The sequence below is a fragment of the Lonchura striata genome, chromosome 5, assembly GCF_050655825.1.
Source record: "Lonchura striata isolate lonStrDom1 chromosome 5, ASM5065582v1, whole genome shotgun sequence".
Taxonomy (NCBI): domain Eukaryota; kingdom Metazoa; phylum Chordata; class Aves; order Passeriformes; family Estrildidae; genus Lonchura; species Lonchura striata.
This window is the reverse complement of record NC_140707.1, coordinates 64,470,430-64,491,505: the sequence shown is the minus strand read 5'-3', so window position 1 is coordinate 64,491,505 and position 21,076 is coordinate 64,470,430. Positions and strand designations below refer to the sequence as shown.

The following is a 21,076-nucleotide window of genomic DNA, read 5'->3' as shown; positions in this document are numbered from 1 at the left end:
AACATAGTACAAACTCCATATGAAAAATGGAAGCCAGAATGGAACACATTTCTGCACAGCCCTAAAGTGGTTCAGTAAGACCTGAGCAGAATCTTTCAATTCAGCATATCCAGAGTCTGGATCAGTGTGCAAAAAGCCATTATAGGTGTCTACTTGGATAATCTTTTAACCAAAGCATAGGAAAGGGGTTTCCTTCTTCTTTCCATAAATCTTCACAGTTCATTTCAAGCAGAAGATCACATAAAACCTAGGGTTCATTTTCATGTTGTTTTTCAAATATAAATTTGGTGTCTTTTATTGATTTAACTGCTTTTTCCCTTCTGAGTGAGCTGTTCTATATAATCTGGATATTTCTAGAGTATTTGCTACAAAGCATGGCATCTTTGCAAAAGTCACTAATTCTCAAAACATCTCCATAAACTTATGCAAAAATTTTACCAACATCCAAATAATTGCCCACATCAGAAAATACCAAGTTTGGATACTAAGGAAGTATGAAGAAAATCTTACAATATGCATTTCTTTCTCCTCAAAACAGTCCTTGTGCAAATATTATATAAAGCTGTGTCAAAACCAAAGCTAAAAGAGGTAGGTTTCAGCACCAGACAGGGTATTTAGGTTTGCCATGCAGTCAAAGGAGAAGCTGGCTCTGCCAGATGGGTGGCTGCTCCCAAAAAAACCAGGTGTCCACGGCAGAAGGATGAGTCACTTTCTAGTAGTGCTTCTTGGCTATTTAATATCTTCTCCTTTTCTAAAGGCCAGTTAAACCAGCTTCCCCCACACTAATACATGCAGCACATATTCTTATACAGCTTTGTATTCTTATTGGTCCCAGTGATGTCGTGTTTTGGTACACAACTTGTGGTAGAAACACACTACAAAATGCCCTGAATAATAACAAAACCTGCTTTAAGCCAACCCTCATGGGTTAAACCAAACTGATTTTCATTCTTCAATACAGACAATTCCTTAGATACTGTTCTCCAATCTCACCCTGAATTCAGTTGTACTTCCAGTCAAATAAAGAACTGGGATTTGGAATACTGCTTGAATCTACAGGCTTTCTTCATGCTCCTACATTGTAGCTAAGCAACTGTTATCCTATCAAATACTATTTTATTTGATCTTCTGACCCCTAAACTAGCTTTTAGCTCACTGGAATCCCTCTGAGAGAGATACTACGGATCTAATGCAAAGTATCCTGGAGTGCTGCACATGACAGGAGTGAATAATCACTAATCTGGGATTTGAGCTGCCTGTTTTGACCATTCAGACCAGGAGTAACAGGGTATTTTTGTGTAGATATATGTTTAAATGCTTCCAGCTTAAGATTTTTCAGATGTAGTTATTTTATGAGCAACAACTTTGCAGTTAATAAACCTGGTTTTATATGCTGTTAATACTGGAAGTTTAAAGCAAGTATCAGTGGGATGTTTGTTTTACACAGCAGAGGGGAATGAAGTGGTTGCTCAGCCCTCACCTGCCCTGTTGCATAGACTGTTTTAACAGCCCCACGTAAGCACTGGGTGCAGTTCAGAATCACCACTTTGCGCTCAGCTGCTTTTCTCAGTTCTTCCAGCAAATCCTCTCTCTTGTCTGGGGCATTGCCACTTCCATAAGTTTCAAGTACTATGCCCTCAATTGGAGGTTGAAGGAACGCTTTTACCTGGTTAAAAACAAGACAGGGAACAGAGACAAAAGGTATGTTAGGTCATCCTTACAATTTTCAAGTATGGCACAGCATTTTTTAAAGTGGTCTATTCCTGCTATAGTCCTACAGGATCTCATGCCTTACAGTCTTCTTACACCCTTCTGTGCTTCTCTTTTGCAACAACTGAGACTGTAGAATAAGCTTTTAAAAAATGAGACTTTTTCTCTCTGACTTCCATTAAAATTTCTAGAGGGATAGATTTTAAAATAAACTGTTTTGTACAGTGATTAGCTGATGAGAAAAAGGATGCTATTGTTCAGGTGCCATTAACAGACTGTGCTGTTGCACCACTGGTTGGTGCAACAAAAAGGTACAGTTACACTTATGAAATAAATGTTGAATTAATAACTGAGATTAGAACTCCACACCCTGGCCCATATTTTTTTTGGCTTTAGCAAAGAGTTTAGTTAACCAATGTCTGCCTAAGAGATAGAGTGTTTCACCTTTCAGGAAAGAACATTCTAATAAAGCATGAAGTTTTTTAACCCCAAACCAAACTGATTTAACTCAGAGACACATATATTCTGGGCCAGTTGATACTGAAGTAGATATTTGCCTCACTGTAAGAGAATGCTGTAAAGGAATGCCTAGCAAAGTTCTCTTCCTAGAAAGATGTATTTTCAACAACCTAGATGTTTCCTTGCTGATCACATATGCTAAATGCAATACACTGTAAACCCCCATGAGGCTAACTATGCAGTTGGTGTTTTATTGCAAATATACCACCCCTCTGTCTTTCCATCTGTTCATATTCACCTAAAAAGAATAGTGATATAATTGGGGAGTGCTGCTTAAATAACTGGATTCAATTTAAGCAGGCAAGAGCCACAAAAGACCTGTCAATTTAATTGAACTAATATTAGCCAAAACTTAAAAGATTAATTTACCTAAAATCACAGTCTGCAAAATAATTTCTAAAGGCAAAAAAAATGCACTTCTCATTTTAAGCAGCAAAATCCCACTTTTCATTTTCAGCTCTGTATGAATGCTGAGGGTCATGTGAACCACCAGTGTGAGACAAAATGAACCTTGGAAAAAAAAAAGAGTTGTAGAAATAATCACAGTCCACCCACCAGATTGTCTATTCTTTGACAAGATATCTATTAATAGGCTTCAATATGCACCAGGATAATATTTTCCTAGTCATTGTAGCTTGCACCTGCCTAGAAAACCACACTTGACCTATTTATGAGTCCTGATAAGAAATTATTTTTAAGTTCCAGAGCTCAGGCAGTTTATACAAAAGATATTTGAAAAGCTGTTATCATTTATGGCATATTGAAATAGTCTTTGAATGCCCTGATATTTTTAAAAAATGCTTATCAGAAGAAGATTCTTTCCCTTCCCTCCAAACCCCATCCACTGCTCCAAACAATGCAGCTTTTCTACAAGTATTTGAGCATCACTTCACCCACTTCCAAAGTGAAGTAGGGACACTTACAGCAGCAGCAGTGATTCCTGGGAAGATCCGCAGAAGTCCAACATTCCTATTCATATTGGTGTGAACTCGGAATTTCTTTTTGGTATTGGCTCTCCAGACCGTTTCCCAGTTTACTGTTAAGAGAAGTGGCCTTTTTAATTTAATATTAAAACATGCTATTAAGTACACTAACAGTACTTGATTCTTCCAACTCTGTTTTTAAAATTTGTTCTTAGGTAGGGAATTCATGAAAGACAATGCATTTTTTAAAGAGGAAATGAAGGCCCATTTAAGACAGAAGAATTAGCAGCTGGTCTGGCATAGGTGAGATATTTACTTGTCATACACTGACCTGAACTTCGCTGTTACGTAGTTGGCCTGATACAAGCCTGGATTCATGTTTGGAAAACAGACCTTGATCTTCTCAGATGTAAGAGATGACAAATGCAGTTACTGTTGCTGCTAATCACCTCCAGAGTTTATTAGGTAGTTATTAATGATTAAATAAAATAGCAAGGATTCAATTAACTCTGATTATACATTTAGAGCCAGAAGCCAGCTGTTTAACTAATAGTTTGTTTGTGTTGCATTATTAGAAGCCAAGTCATGCATTATTGATTTCAAAATTTTACTACTTCAGTGTAGGAGTGCAGCATTGGTAACGCCGATGGCTCCTACAAGGCAGTGGAAGAGGTTTAACAGCATCCAACAGCTCAGAGCATTGTGCCTCCATGAAGATAGATCATGCTGTCAAGCTGCCTGCTCTCCCTTCATGAGTTAAGCTTTTGAGACTTTGGAGAAACTCCCAAGCAGCAAGACAGATAAAAGATCTGTGTGCATAATACTGACTTGCTCTCAGCCATACAGAGTTACTCACACCAATTACTGTTGCAATTTCTTGCAATCAGCAGACAGCCACTTGCAAAAAAAAAAAAAAAAATCAAGAATAAATGTAAAAGACCCCATTTAAGCCTGCTCTATTGCCACACTACCAGAGATACTAAAAACTACACAATCCATCCAGTCAGGACAAAAAATAGCATTCTCCTATAAGAGTCTATGAACTTTTCTTCCCTGACAGCAGCTGGAGTCTCTGCTTTCTAAAAACGGCCATTAACCAGGTCACAAGCAGCTGGATTGGCATTTTTTTATCCATCCAGTCACACTTCAGCACATGGAGTCCTACTGCCCTAGGAGTGGGAGGATAGAAATATAGACCATTTCTACAGCTTTCTGATAAGCTGCCACCATGATTCTGAAACCACCTGGCTGGACTTAGTAGTTATCCGAGTAGCTCTCAAAGGCCTCCAAGAGCTTTCCAGAGCCATTTAGAGAGCTTCAAGAGGAACCCAGGGAAGTGCAGAGCCTGTGCATTTTTCTGCATGAGGTTCATGGGCCTGGCTAACCACATTCAATGTAAGCACTGTGCTTTAAGTAGCAGCACTGTTTAGCAATAAATCCATTCCTCTAAGCCTTCTAAAAATAGGTTAACTCTTTAAAAGCAGCCTTCTCTATAAGAAGGGATGGCAATAAAATTTTAACACAGCTTGCTTTTCTTTTATCCTCCATAAGGTAGGAGTTCCTGCCAAAACTTCACAAATGCATTCTACTATGTTTGGCAACTGTGAGCATCCCTGATGCCTGTAACCAACTTGAAGAATGAACTGAGAAAACCTGCCTTGGCATGGAGCATTAACACACTGCCAAAAACAGAAGACCAAGGAAAGAGATCAGAGGACAGGTTCAGAAGTCAGACCTACACCAAGCCTATACCTGTACTCTTGGAGTACACTCTACCAAATAACATCTTCAAGATAAATTTAATGCATGCAGACATAGTATAGTGATGTAATTCCAAATTATATTAAAAAGAAGATAAAGATTGCCCTGCCCTTGAGTTAACATTCGCTTGGTCATGAACCTCGTCAGTCTACATAATGTGTTTGGTGCTGCAGACTCCACAGATGTCAGTTTTCCATTTGCCAAACAAGTCTAAAAGGCAGAACAAGAGGCAAATGTGATGCAAGAGCCAAAGACAAACAAATATACATAGAAGACCGACTTCATCTCAGATTTACTCAGAACTGCTGTGAGGCAGGACACCACGCAGGGTAAAAAAGAAATTAGAACACATCCTTTGCATCCTCTATCTCAAAGTTTACATCCCCAAAAAGTTTACATCCAAAAAGGAACAGTATTTATGTCACATAGGTAAGTTCAAGCATCCTCATTGTACTGAATAAACCACCTGTCTTGCTGTGTCGTATCACACAGCAAACTTCTTTTTTTGTTTAGTCGAAGAACATAAGAATAATTAACAGTTCTTAAGTAAGAAACTCATATACAAGCAAGTGTAGTGCAAAAAGCTGCATCTCTTGGTGTTCACAACTCTTTTTTATCTTATGGATAAGAGTGATTAATTAGGGATACTCAGTTTTGGCACAGCACAGAAAACAGTAACCTGCTCTGACTTGGGTGGCCTGTGCTTGTAAAGAGTTTAACTGATACAGCACAATGCATCATGTAAATGGGGATGCAAAAGTGAGGAGCAATCACAAGCTTACTACTGATGTGGCACAGCAGAAAGAACATTTCTAAAACAGTGTACATAAAATAAAGAAGTAATGGCTATTCACATACTATACTCATAATGGCTTGGGACAGATTGCTCTATTCAAGGAGACTGCATTCAAGATATTAAGGCCTTCTGTTCACTTTTCCAAACCAAACCATCACATAAACAATTGTCTGATATTTCCAATCTCCCTCTCCATACCAAACACTATAGCCTCTTATCCTGGGGTGACTTTTATGATGGTTGTATCATACTGCCAAATTACTGCCAAAAATTTACATCCTTATTTTACGCAGCTTTGTTCACACACATGCACAATATATGGTGATTGGGTTAGTGCAAAAAAACCCCAACCTGACTTAAAATAACTCTACACAGATGAGAAAGCAAAAAATCCCCCTGGTGTTAACACAGTGCAGGTTTCAACTTATAACAAGAGAGCAGCAACTCAGAGTGACACCTCCCTTAGGAGTGGTGACTGAATTCCAAGTTATGAAATCAAACAAGAAATACGGCTTTTCTTGACTGCAGAGATGCAGACAAACAGCAGTTCTCTCTTCTCATCTTTCTCTGCAGGGCTACAGGTGAGCCCTACCACTATATAAACTACCCCAGAGCTCACTGCAATTCATGGCAGCAGCAGCTGAGGGGTGGGGAGCACAGGCCAACCTATGGCTGCAAACTCCTGCAGGAGGCAAACAAGCACAGACTCCCTTTCTTGGCAGTTTGTTATAAAACAGACAACATACCTCTTTGGGAATTAATATTTAAACTGACTGGTGTCATTGCAACAACCAAGATGCCTGCTTAGAAGGGAGCAGGGATGAGGGACCGAAAGCACTACAGTGAAGAGAGCTGGTATATGCCTTCATACATAAATGACCTGGGCTTTCTATATAAATAACCAACAAAGATGCACACTTGGCCAGTGACTAATAGCTTCTCTCTAATGAGATTTGTGGGTAGATGAGCCCAAAACAGCCTTCTAACTGTCTGCTGCTGTGCCACATCTGCCCACAGAATCACACAGGCTCTGTCCCCTGCACAGGTTGTCTCTCATGGTCCCATACATGTGCACCACTCCAGAAGTTACATGCACGTGTGATGAAATAATTCCAGCCACAGTAACAAAGCAAGTTTCATGTGTTCTTCATTAGAACAATCAAAAATAAATATAAATTTTGTAAATAATAAATAAAGCAATCAATTGCAAAATATGCTGAGAATCTTTAAAGATCTCAAGAGAAATATTCTTCCTTGTTCTCTCCTGTTTTCAAAATATGAGAGAAATCAGGTAATGTATTTTATTTGATAAGATTTGAGATTTTAGAAGTATTTCTAATTATTTCTATACTGTCCACTTCATACAGAGATTTCTGATTCTGCTGCAAAATTATTTCCCATCAGCACTGGGTCTCTTACTCAGGAGTGGGTTAGAATTTTTCATTTCTTACAGGATTTTCTAGTGCTAAATTGAAAGGCCTAAGGAAATTGATACACTTGCTCATCTAGAACTGGGTAACACAACTCCTAGGCATTGCTAACACAGCTAAGGATCTGGCTGAGAACACAGTTATGAGATTATAAATCCACTGGGAGCCTCATCTAAACAGGGAACAGGATAAAAAATTGATATCATAAATGAAGCAGAGAACTGGAAGGGTAAGGGAGGGAAGAGGACTAAGCTTCTCCCCCTGCTCTCTAGCCCTGAAGTAGACTGTTGCTTTATATGCTTTGCTGAGCCGTGAACAGCATGTCTTATTCCTGTGCACCAACCCATGATCCCACCATGCTCCCCACTTCCTCCATCCTGCCACCTCTCCCCTTCTGCTTCCTGGAATTTTCATTTCCAGCTTTGTTAGAACCTGGGAGCCTGAGGAAGAGTTTCTGCACATGGCCTCCTCCTCCTGGCATCCTCGAGCTGCTCTCTATAATGCTGAATCAGCCAGATCCTGCCCTGTCTACAGGAGGATTAAGACATATTATATAAAGTCATTTGGGAAAAAAAAAAAGTTGAAAGATGTTAGATTTGTTTGGTTTGTTTTCAAAAGTCTAAGTGGTTCCTTGCCTCCATGAAAGCTTCATACATGGACTGTACAAGCAAACTCAAGGGAGACAGATATGTTTCAAACAATTACTTTGGACAAAATAAAGCAGAACCAGCAGATTGCCCTTACTATAAACTATGTTCTTTCAAAATGAAACAATCCTTCAATAGTGACACCGTCATCTTGGATAAATGATGCTACCCTAACTGGGTAATCAACTGAATCAAATAAAAATAGAGCCTATCACACCATCAGTCTTTAAATCAGAAATCCCCACTGATCCCAATGAGGCATTGACTGAAAAGATAATGGGTCCCAATATGGGCCAAGGGAAGTGCTTAATAATGTTCTCATTTTTCTACACTAGACAAGGAATCACAAAACAATTCATTCAAATCCAAGAGAGGAATAGCATGCAATTTGCAGCTTGATTTCATTATTGACTGGTTGGTAAGTGGAATTTATTCATACCCTGTTTGATGCAGTTCATAAAAACTCAAGAAAGAAGATTCTCCCCAATTTACTGCAACAATCAACTGACAGCATTTCTGCCAATTTCAGAGACATCCTATTTGACACAGCACAACAGTGGCAGACTCTCTACCTGAGAGATGTCTTACAGACAACTACAGTATTTCACAGGCTTCCTCAGTTTGTACCTGGCTGCTACAAACTTTGATCCTGAAACTTTGTTAATCAACTCCCAGGGATTAGGTGGAAGGGAGAAGTTTATTTTTCCAGATTGCAGAGTTCCTTTTTCTAGAAGCAGAATCCATTCAGAACGGCATGTTGCATGGCACAGGACTAGGTCTCCTACTGCCACTAATGGCACTTGGCTGAAGAATTGAGAAACTGTTCCCATTTTTTTTCTAATAATGGAGACTGTCACCAAGTCTACTCCTTTTTCATACCTATTCTATACAAAAGCAGCTCACATGTTTTTTAAAAATGTACTTTAGTATGTTTTCTGGCAGCTCTTCATTTGGCTAGATTCCCAATGTGTCTCTCTTCTTCAAAGAAAGGGTGTCAATTATTCAAGAACATTTAAAGATTTTGCAAATAGGTACTGAAACCTTCAGGTAGTTTTTCCCCTTTTTAAGAAACAGAAACATAAAAATTACAGGGAGTCTGAGTAAGTCTGGGGGAAAAAACCCACTTTTTAGGTCTGCTGCTGTGAGTGTGTTTACAGTTCAGGCAGGTCCTAAATATCCAGTAAAACATCTTACACAATGACACACAACAGAGAATCTGTTGAAGCTGTAAGCACTCTGCAATGACATTTTCCCCTGATTTCAGAGCCCAGCATGGTCATTAATGAGATGAAACTCTTTGTTCTTTCAGTCCAAACTCCCTCATTTTATCTTTGGAGCAAGCTTTTTTCTGACACAGGGGCAACCTTCCCTCCGGTTAGTCTGGATCTTTAGTCAAAGTCAGCCTAGCTCACAACTATATTCTACAGATAAATGAAGTTGAGTCACAAAGTCTCAGCCTTGCTAATATTTAAACAGATTCAGAGCAGATGAAGTGAATCAAGCTACAGGACTTTGAAAGATATTTGACTTTAAAAACGATGTTTCAACTATATAAGCACAGGTTCTTTTCAGCTACAGTTCTGTTGCATGCAGCATAAATTACACGGCTTAAGAGATGATGTTGCTTACTTGTAATATCAACCTCAGCATTTGCAAGTGGAGGCAGGTTAGGTGAGGAAAAGGCATTGAAACTCCCAGCATCCACCTTAGTCACCCTATTTCCCCTGTACAGTTTATTATAAAAATATAGGCACACCTGCAAGACAAGTAAAGAAACAGGTCTATGAATAAGCCAGTAATTAAAAGATGCAGTAGATAAATACTGTAGTCCATCCTTTATAAAGTGTTCTCTAAATCTTTAAAGAAACCCAGAGCCTAGTAGATGTTTACAAGTCTAACCCTTCCAAAAAGTGTTGGCACTTCTGTCACACATTGGTTTAAGAATTTAAGAACACAACAAGTTAAAATCTAACTAGTTTCATAATCCTCTCATGAGCCTTACTCTAGGAGACAGCAAATTTGTCTGAGTCCACTTCAGAGATGGAGGAAAGAAACAGATGGAGGATATCAATTTTTAAATAAATTAATCAGTTATGTATAAATTCAGAGTCCAAAACATAACAAAAGGCCTGGTGAAAAATGAGGATAACTTCCAAGAGTTACCACACATAAATAATTATGTTCCTTCTCAAGTCTGTTAAAGTTTGTCAATTTGAAGGAAAAGAGATATCTCAAAGCTGTTATCAGTTACTAAGATCTTGGCCAGTCAGCTGTTGCTGTTGCGTTACAAGAACTGGCTTTGGGAACATGGCAGAAGTAAAATAAGGTGTAACCTGACCCATTTTCTCTCTGAGTTTTGAGCTGCACAGCACAAACAGCATGGTACTGAGACTATGGAGGTACCTCCATGCTCATTAGGCGTATCACTCTTAAGATTTCTGTCTTCAGGAACAGAACTAGAAGACACTCCTACCAGTTCTATAGAGACTGGAGAAGTTCAAGGTAACATTCAGTTAAAAACAGACTTACAAGTGTTTCAAAACCCACATATTTGCAAGAGAACCTCTAGCTTCATGTCTGCTGCAGCATACATTTCAACTTGAGAGTCTTTCTAGATTGTGTATGGGCAAATGGACTATGACCAATGTGAGACCAGCATGTGCTTGGTCATGCAAGCACTGTTACCTCAGTTGGAATCCATTCATCTTCCTGATTAAGTACAATTCCTTACTGCCTACCAGATATTTAGTGAGTATTTGTGTCCTGGCTAGAGGGAGAAATGCAGCTTCTTAGATGGTCTTCCCAGGCAAACAGACCTCAGGAATCACGAACTGCCCAGCCATCAGCAGTGCCCCCAGAAGGTTGTCTCGGCCATCATTCTGCAGCTCATAAATGGGCACCTGGAGAGCAAAGACTGGAATTACACCCTGGCCCTTATATAAAGCCTACACAGCAGAAAAAATGAGTCCAACTTATGCAATACAAATACATGAATAATTTATGCAACAATGATTTATGACCAAAAAAGTTTTCCTTCTTCACCCAAACTATTTTAGACTGCAGCAGATGGCAAGACTTCTCTCTATGCTTAACAGAATTTTGTAATTTAAGTGCTTAAAAACTAATAGAGATTTTTCTAATGTGATTAAGAATATTAACACTGGTTCAAGAAAAATATAAAAACTAGCAAGTAGGCACAGTTAAAAGTGACTGAGGAGAAGTGATGATAGAGAGAAAGAGCAACACCCCCAGAACATACAGAAATGTCACTACGGGCTTCACAACAGCTCTCTTGCACCATCTTTCCTCATAGCATAGTAGAAGTGAGCCAGCAGGTTATTGCTAACAGAAAAGGGCAAGATTAAAAACAGAAATTTAGTCTGCTGAGTGATGATTTCCATGCCTTTTCAGGTTGCCTCTTTATTAAAAGAGAGTGCTTCTTTCAGCAATTATTAAAAAAGAAAATCACATACTCCCTTGCTGGATCATATGCCAGATAGATCTCCAAGCAATAAAACCAAGAAGAAAGCAAAACCTTGACTGATGTATCACGACTAGGCTGCTCCATGTCAAGACAGCAAGTGGCAGCCTACTCCTTCCTACACTTTTGTATTTTGACTTCAAATAGACCACATGTGAAAGGGAAGTTATGAGATTGGGGAGAGGAATTTTACAATGTGATGTTTCATCTTTCCTTTGTGATTAGAGTAGTATTTTGTACTCAAAGCAAGCTATTCTAGTAAGACAACCCCTCCCCCTCAGACAATATGCAAAGGGCTGATCTCCAGCGAAGAGAATGAAAATTAATAAATGTAATCTTTAGACAAAAGGAAACAGACAACATTAGACATTTTGTGGAACAGAAATGATCAAAAATGCATCTAATGATTTTTTTTTAAATCATAAAGAATGCAACAATGAGTAATGTAAGTTGAGATAACAACTGATGAAGTAAAAAATACTAAGCTTCAGGGCTTTTAAGGAAAAAAAGACAGCTGACAACCAGTGGCCACCTGAGGCTGGAAAAATGCTTCTCATATAAACCGATTAATACACAATGGCCAATGACAGGCTCTTACGTCTTTCTCCGAAGCATCTGGCCCCAACTATAATGAACTCCTGGTCTGATTTGGTACAGAGTTGTGAAGTCATTAATGATAAAATTATGGGGCAGATCCTCAGTTGGTCAGCCCTTAATTTCTCCCTCATTTCTGTCAGCACTGTGACCATTCACCCTGGCCAGGGGCCTAGCCTGCACTGCTAAGCTGTACAGTGATAATCAGGATATAGCCAAGTTCTGCATATAAAAACCAAAAATGAGGATTCCTGCTTCAACTTCAAATTAATTTGATTACCTGAGATCCTGTCAGAACAATAGTTTTGCCCAGGTTCTCACACATGAAGGACAGGGCTGAAGCTGTGTACGCCATAGTATCAGTACCGTGCAGGATCACAAAACCATCGTACTTCTCGTAGTGCTCCTGGAGGTGGAGAGAAAACTTTAACAGTTTTCACACTATTAAAGAAATGCCCTGGCACCAGCAGGTGAGGTACACAGGGAATTACTTTCATTGATTCAGGCAATAGCACAATGCCTAATAGGGTACTGCACACACAACTCCTCCTAAACTTACCCCATTTCCAGCTTAAATACAATTAAGGGTTAATCAGACACTGAGCACTAGAGCCAGTAATTCTGATTATGGAACAGTCAAAGAGATTCTTCTGTGTATACATATTAATGCAGTGTTTTTAAACCAGAAGACTCCTAATTAAGAAAAGCTTAGCAATGGCTTTAAACAGGAATGTTAACATATGCAAATTAGTCGTATAGTCTGATGTCTTGTTGCCGCTTTTACTTTAGGGATTACACCATTTACAGGAACAGATTAGGCAAACCAGGGCTATCATAATATAGAGGAAAAAACAATCCGTTTAATCCATGGCAGACAGGCAAACTACCAGTGTCAGAGTGCCCTCTTCTGATGGAAAGGCATCCTTTCCATAGCAGAACCTGGGGGAGAGGCTTCTTGTTCATTAATAGATGCTCACCTGCTGGTTTTTGAGAAGGCCCTCACACTATCAGGCATATGCAGTATCAAAATTAATTTTATAAAAATTTTAATCTACATACAATTCCACTCAAGAGGTTTTTGGTTTTTTTTTTTTTTTTAATGCAAAGCCATGAATCACACTGCTCATCCTGTGAGAATAGTTATCTGCTCGCTTTTGGTAGAAAAAGGAATTGGTTTAGCTACTTTAAGAATGATGGACATAGCAAACACTTCAGGGAGAGACACTGATGTCTCCAATGTAACTTGGTAACATGGAAAGGATTACACAGAACTCTAAGCAAAGCTATGAAGTGCCAGCATGAGGAGGAAAAAAGAGGTTGAAATAAGATTTCTTTTTAATTATACTCCTCATATTACACTAGACACACACACTTGGCATCTCCTGATAATAAGGTCATCTCCAAACTAATTTGTAGGTTCCTATTTGTCCTTTTGCTATTTCTCCACTGATACTCATGTCTGTCTACCTGTTGCAGGTACAGGAAGTTTTGGGGGGTTTCTGCTTATCTCTAACAACTGAGCCAAGACAACAAGTGCCAGTGTTGCAAGGTCTTTTGTTACACTGCGCTCAGGACATGCCTTTTTCCCATTCCCTGGGACCCTGTGACTCTGATCAGATAACCCTGGACCCCTCCTTCCTGCCCTGACAGGGCTGGCAGAGAGCCAAGAAGCCCTCCCTGTCCAAAGCCTGGATAAACCCCTGACATTTCCTGTTATTCCTCTTTTGCCCCGCTCTCCCCTTGGACATCACAGAACAAAGAGAGCTGGACAACATACAGCAGGGTAAGAGCCTCTTTTGGAAATCTTTGCCCATTCTCCTGATATTCCTCCCCTCAAAGCCTCAGCTCTCTGGGCTAGCCTGATAATTTAGGGGCTGAGAGGGGGAGAAATATCAGTCTTTCTGCAGGCCAAACTACAATGTGATGCAAAAACCATGCTGCAGCCATTCACCAAGGCAACAACAAGGTAAGGTTTCAAGAATGACCAGGAAAAAGCCACTCTAAACCAGTGGAAATGTCCTCTCTGAACCAGCACACTCACAAGTACTTTCAGTCTTATGAACATTATTAGATGCAAAAGAACATCGTTTGGTTTAAGATTCATAAGGGAAAAGATCAGGTTGCCAATTAAGGAGATATCCCATAGAAATATCTTGGAATGTTTTAGTCTGGAAAATCATCATGTTAGAGCTGTGGCAGGCAAGTGTCCAAGATGAACACAAAGTGGCAGTGTCTGTACACAACCTGAAGAGTTGAAAAGGGTTCCTTTTTTTCTTGCCTTCTCAGCAATCTTCATTAGAATTACACAAACTGGGCATACAGAGAATCTATGTACAAGAAAAAAAACCCACTTTTTTTTGTAATAAAAGCTAATATGCCAATAACAGAAAAAAGGTAAATTCTCTCCTGTTCAGCATGGGATTGCTGCCTTCTCTTGGCCCTCTTGGGCTTTTCCCAGCTACACGCCTGCTTCACCCTACAGACGTTTCACGTACACACCAGCTCTATGTCTTCTTTGCCTGGGCAAGACACATTTGATGGGACAAGCAACCTCCCAAGTTTAATGGTTTCAGGATGCTGAACCTTCAGCATCATTCCCTGCATTATTGAACTGTTTGCACGCATTGCTACAGCATGGTGGAAGAAGGGAATTTACACTATAAAGCCCACTATCAGAGTGGAAGAGCAGTATCTTCCTAGCCCCACATTTATTTCTGTCAGGTATGTATGAATTCCTGATGTGAAGCATTTGAAGTGTTTTGCAGTTTTGCATTTTTTTAAAAACACACAGCTGAGTTCAGACAAGGGACAGGAGCATAGAAATGCTGATATTTTTATTCTAGAGAAGGATGTAATAAGTTTATTTATATATGCAGAAATATCTAGGGTTTTAAACATTTTCCACTGTGGGAAACCTAACCATGGTAGCAATTTCTTCTACTGGTTGCAAAGCCAAAGCTAGTCCAGTCCATGTATGTCAAGAGTAAGAAATGCATAAAAACATTAAATTATTTTCTATGTCAATAGCCAGCTATTAAGTTCAAATGATATGTAACCAAGCAACCTTCAGCTAAGTTACCCACACCTAAGGATTTTATTCAACATTTTTGGACAGTGAATTCAAGTCAGTTTTAGGACATATCAACCTACATATTACAGACCTTATTCAATCACAGCTGCAATTTTTCTGTTTATTTTATTGTAGGGTATTATGGCATGGCTCATGCTTGGAAGAACAATGTAACTTGAAGTAGTTTACAACATTTTCAAACGAAATAAAAATTCTGCAAACTTTGCAAGCACAGTACTTCTTATTTTGTGAGTCATTAATTAAGATACTTTACATTTAAAGAAACAAACAGATACGTATAATGCTACTGAATCATTTTATCTTCCTAAGTATACTACATATATTGCTGATTTTGTTTAAGTGAAAAATAAATTCTTATCCCACATCACTGTACCTCAAGTTTCTTTGCAATTTTGGCCCAGTCATCTGGTGTCATGTTGGAAGAATCAAGCAGTGGTGAGAGCTCAAGGATTGTGTAAAATATTCTCTTGTTTTGCTTGGAGAGACTATGAAGAAAAAGAATTGGAAAAAAACATCTTAGTGTTAATATTAACTCATCACTTCTGATTTTTTCTTTAAATCAGTAGTTTTCACACTCCCAAATATAGGTGAAAAATGTCTTAAATCTGGAAATTATATTCCAAGTTTAGAAGTTCATGGCTTGATGTGGTTTAAAGCATAAATACCTAAATTTAATTTAATAATAAATACAACTTAAGAGGCAGACATGGGTGTTTTCTGGGCTGTGAGTACACATTGCTGGGTCATGTCCAGCCTCTCATCCACCAGCACCCCCAAGTCCTTCTGGGCAGGGCTGCTTGCCATCTGTTCATCCCCAGCCTGGATGGATGCCAGGGTTGCCCTGACCCAGGTGCAGCACCAGCACGTGGTAATGTTAAACCTCATGAGATTCACATGGGCCCAGCTCTTGAGCTTGCCCAGGTTCCTCTGGATGGCATCCCACCCTTCAGGTGTGTCAACAGCACCAGGCATCTTGGTGCCATCTACACATTTGCTGAGGCTGCCCTCGGTCCCTCCATCCATGTCATTAATGGAGATATTAAATAACACTGGTCCCAGTATAGACCCCTGAGAAATATCACTTGTCACTGATGTACATCATGACTCTGAGCCACTGACCACCACCTTCTGGCTGTAACCATCCAATCAATTCCTCATGCACGGAACGGTTCACCCATCAAATCCATCTCCTCTCTCCAATTTAGAGAGAAGGATGATGTAGGGGATCACGTCCAAAGCTTCACAGAAGTCCCAGTAAAGCTGTGCTAGCTGAAATTACCTTCCTGTCCTCCAAGTGTCTTAGCAGAGCTTCTAGAAAGATCTGTTTAGTGACTTTCCCAGGCACAGAGGGAAGGCTGATAGGTCAGTGGGTCCCATGATCTTCTTTCCTATCCTTTTTGAAGTTGGGTGCAGTATTTCCCTTTTTCGAGTCACCTGAGACTTCCAATAAAATCTGCAGACTCATTCCCCCTATGAAGCCTCAAAGACTGCTGCATACAGCAGAGAGAGCATTTAAACAACTTGTTTAAACTGACATCCTGTACTAAGAAGTCAGACTTCACATGAAAAACTGCCTTGCTGGATATCACATTTACACACGCTAAGAGTAACTCTGGAAGTCACTTTGAAAATCTGTGACAAGAAAGCTCTCCTGAGAATGTGCTGTTTAAATAAAACATGACATCCTGACACCAGAAACCAGCCTTGTCTTCAACTTCTGATGCCTCTCTCTAAAAAGAGATCATGTCATTCCTCTTATATTGACGTTACACACCAATATACAAAGTTCACAAATTTTTCTCCCTTCAGGAACTCACAGGATTTCTCAACCACCTAGTTAAAATATCACTTGGCTAGCACAAAAGACAAGATGGCAAATTGCCACAATTAACCTCCAGAAACAGCACCCAGCAGTGCCAGAAAAACAAGATTAGTTTTTAAACCTCAGGTTTTTAATTGTTTCAAGCTTTTCTGGTTTTCAGGGAAAAATGTGCCAGGAAAAGTATATTTAGGACACATAAGGATGTATTAGTGTAGTTTTGTTATGTTTCTAATCCCTTAAGTAATTAAAAGTTATTCAAGCACTGTGTCATAATAGAGCTCCATTTTTCTTAGTATGTCATATTTAACACAAACTGTATATTCATATAAATACTACTGCACCAGGTGGCCCATTAGTTTTTCCCTTTACTCTTTTTCCTGCTATCTGCCTTTTAAGTGGTTACTTTTAAAAGTTTTATAGACCTCAATACAAAGTAGAAAAAAATTCATAAACCTTTTACTTTCTTTGAATATCCTGGTTTTCTCCTTAAAGATTACTGAATATCCATTTGTAATCTTATAGAAAACCAGCTATGGTCCCACTTATTTTTGAACAACTGTGTAAAATCATCCTTTGTGCAAAGTTAGCATATTTACAGGGGTAGTCATTCATCACAGCTAGGGAATATTTCAAATTATTATACTGCCTTCTAAATAAAACCTATAAGCTTATTAATCATTGCCCAGTTAAGAAGCAATGCAGATTAATTATAAGCCCATTGCTTATTATCATAATGTTGCATAAATTTAGGAAAAACAATCAGCTTTTCAGGCTTTTAAAAGCCGAATGCCTGCAGAATTAAAACATGAAGCCTATTCACAGATGCATTAATTACATGCTACTTCTTCAGACATATGCTGAAGATAATTCATATGGAGCTCTATATAGTTTTAGTAGTTTATGTAGAATACTTGTATGTTTGCACAGCAGCAAATTAATATACAAAAAAAAATCCAGGAATAGACTGCCCAGAATGGTTACTTGTTCCCTAATTTAAAAGTTATTTCTCAGGCAGTTCTAAGGAACTTCATTGCAAATATATCCAAACACATATTTTCTATCACATCAAACATGGTGGACTTTTTTCTTTTAAACCAATATAAGCATTTTTGCTAATCTCATTATAGATTCTTCATGTCAAATGTCTAGAGATGTAATTACCTGAAAAAGAACAAGATACTTCCTAACTCTTCTGTACTTACGGGAGCACCAATGTGTTCTCTGGGAATTCATGGGAGTTGGTCAATTTTGTTTCCCGTGCATACGCCTCATCGTGCAGCATTGGCATCGTTTTCAAACTGTTTACTAATTTATTTGCCTCAGGAGCAAGCCCTTAAAAACAATGAATAAAGGAAGTAAATAAAGGAGCAGGGATGGAAGGAAGCAAGTAGCAGGGTAAGGAGGGAAGAAGACAAGCTACACAGCACTTTGCCCATCCTTCCAAACTAAACAGTCTATTGCCAGTTTAAAACCATGCAAAATTAACATAATAAATACTCATGTAGTTATTATTTTCTTGACTTGAAATAGATAAATCCTTTATTTAAGAGAAATAATGGTTCAAATCTCCTCCACATCAAACATTTGTGCTTTTACCTATTTTGCATTGTTGCTTTATCTGCAAGTACTTATCAGAAGCAGGGACAGGAAGCCAAATTTGCAACTGTAGCAGAAAGCTACCATTCTCTTTTACATTTGCCATAGCTATTACTACTATTACTACTTATTAATAGTAGTAATAAGTAAATAATTAAAAAGCACCCAGCATTGTTCTGTACTATCAAGTTGTGATATACTGAGTACTTTCCACTAGCAGGTTTAGGACTGAACATCTGAACTGACAAAAGGTAAAAAGGTGCCTAAACCTCTGAATAGAAAAAGCTGAAAGCATGGATGCATCTCAAACTCTACTCTCCCTCTCCCTGCCCATGATGGGGTCTGTCTGTGGCAGGGACCCTAAAGCAGCTGCTGTCTAAACTACCCTAAGAACATGTTTAGAGTTTGGTGGACCTGCAGGTGTCCTGGTTGCAACCAGGTATTTCAAAGGGGAATCTGCATGTTGTTCTCTGTTAGCCAGAAAGGCACCTAATGTTCTGATGTTACAGTCTTCAGCATCACAGAACTGTGAACCTAATCTGCAACTCATTTCCCAATACCCTGTTTCAGGAATGACAGCGACAGTCCTGGCATCCAGAATCAGAAGCCAACCTGGTTTTCTGAAGTCTGACTTCTTGAGACAGTTTTCTTACAAGGAACTTCCAACAGAACTACTTCCTTCTGGACTTCAAGATCTTACTGTCAAGTTCAGTTTAATCTCAGTGTTTCATATCACCTGTTTATATGGCAACCAAACCATTAAACCTCATTAATCTACTTCTGTTAGTTCCCATTATTTCTAATTTGAATCCAGGAAATTCTCTCCTTTTTCATAGTTCTGTTTATTTAAACATGAATCTCATCCAAGTTAGCAGCTCTAATTGTTTTTGATTCCCCTTCAAACAGCAAGGTTTATTTCAAATACTCAAAACCCAGAGAATATTTTCAATAGTATTTCTAGCTTTTTCCATTTATTTTCCAAGCTGATGGAAAAATCCTTAAGAACTCCCCGATCTTCCTCCTGGCTTGCCTTAAATTAAGAAGGAGGCCTCTTCATAGCCAACTTCCTCACAGGACAGCAACAGCATTTGAGTGGATTTCTTTGGATTACTGCCAGAATACTTTGTTTTACAAAATATACTTAAAACTCTTTCAAGCCTTGGATGTTTCATTCATTCAGCTATAATCCCTGCTTTTCCTATTAAGGATGTTCCTAGTTTAGTCACAAATGGCCACTTCTGCTGTGCTTGGGCATTGAATCATTTTGGCACGGAAATGCAGCCCAATTTCAAGTGTTTCCTGGGTGTTCTCTGATTATTCTTCTGTTTGTACAGTGTTCATCTTGTTCTGAATATTGACAATGGATTAGACTGTTTATTTTTTGTCTTTGCCACTGGAACTGGAGAGCTGATGTACGTTAATGTTCTTTAATCCCTTCTCTACAAACAGCAGTACCTCATCTCTTAATCACAAATCTGTCAGGATTTTTCCATAATTGCTTCCACTGAATGCACACCTTTTTTAAGGCCTTCTGCAGATGTACTCAAGATGACCCACTTACAACCTAGAAAGCCCCACAAATGCATCCACGTCTAGCAGTGATTTCTGCCTTACAGCTTCAAGAAGCAAACAGGGGGAACTCAAGTGCAATGGGAACCTTTTTACTTTACTACACATGGAAAATAGCTTTTATGAGCAAAGCTTGTTGACAAAGTATTTGAAGCAACTTCACCCCTGCAGAGAACAGGCAGGCTGTGTGACTTGTCCAAATAGCTCTCATCAGCCTCTGTCCTGTCCCTTGTCAGCTGGCCAGCCCTGGCATCACAGAGCAGGTGGACAAAGGCAGCATGGCAAACAGGCACCTGTGGTCAAGGAGTACAATCATGGTTTTGTCTCACCTACAGTCCAGGACTCTGCTTTTCTCTCTGGTGCTATAGGTAACACAGTTATAGCTACCTGCCAAACAAGATATCCTACAACCTGTGCTGCTGCAGAGAACAGGGAGCAAAAATATTAATTGCAGCAGCTATGTTACTTGGAACTTTCAGAAGTGAGGTACACAGATTTCAAACAGAAAAAGGTTTGGATTACAGCAGCCAGTCCTTTGGCAATCTAGTATGTCTAAAGAATACACTTAAATAACTAAGCTACCTAAGTAGACTATTGCAAGATAGGTAATTTTTCTAAGGGTATTTAGCTTAGTTCTACGTGGATTTGTTGGGTTTTTTTTCCCTATTACAGGTAAAAGTTAGGAAAGAGACCTAGCTCATGTGCCCAAGGAAAATATCTTCCTGAAGGCACTAGCACAAACTTGATGGAAAGATCACTATCACAGCAACCTCACTCTGGAGTGCAGTAAGGTTCTCTTTCTGAAATGAGCTACTGATAAGCCAAAATAAACTAATGTAGGAGGAAATAAGTAGGAGTAAGAAACTTTAAAAATGCACTGAAGTGGCTTGACAGCAAAAACATGAATACTGAGAGAGTCTGCACCTGAGTCTGGTTGTCATCCAACTCACATAAACTGAAACAGACTATTAATCCTCTAAAAATGACTCCTGCACAGGTAACGTAGGTGTGCAGAAATTCCAAAAAGAATTTCCAAGATGTGCTGGAGTTGCCACATGAGCCACTTCTCTTCACCATGCTTGAAGTAAAACACTTATAGTTCTAGGAAGGGTTGTAAACAGGCACTTTGCATCCACT

At 39.1% G+C, this 21,076-nt stretch overlaps 1 protein-coding gene across 3 annotated transcripts in view; it reads right to left on the bottom strand.

The window, feature by feature from the left end:
• Positions 1-21,076, bottom strand: part of ASPG (asparaginase) — a 44,972-nt gene that overhangs the window by 21,341 nt on the left and 2,555 nt on the right. For all 3 annotated transcript variants that reach the window (XR_014956081.1, XM_085582319.1, XM_021528914.3), the window contains exons 2-8: positions 17,977-18,106; positions 15,326-15,437; positions 12,142-12,267; positions 10,603-10,686; positions 9,416-9,542; positions 3,153-3,265; positions 1,481-1,666 (exon numbers count right to left, since the gene is read on the bottom strand). Coding sequence is in view for 2 of the 3 variants with exons in the window: in XM_085582319.1 (XP_085438445.1) it covers positions 1,481-1,666; positions 3,153-3,265; positions 9,416-9,542; positions 10,603-10,686; positions 12,142-12,267; positions 15,326-15,437; positions 17,977-18,106 (878 nt within the window). In the remaining variant the exon portion in view is untranslated. The remainder of the gene's footprint in view (positions 1-1,480; positions 1,667-3,152; positions 3,266-9,415; positions 9,543-10,602; positions 10,687-12,141; positions 12,268-15,325; positions 15,438-17,976; positions 18,107-21,076) is intronic.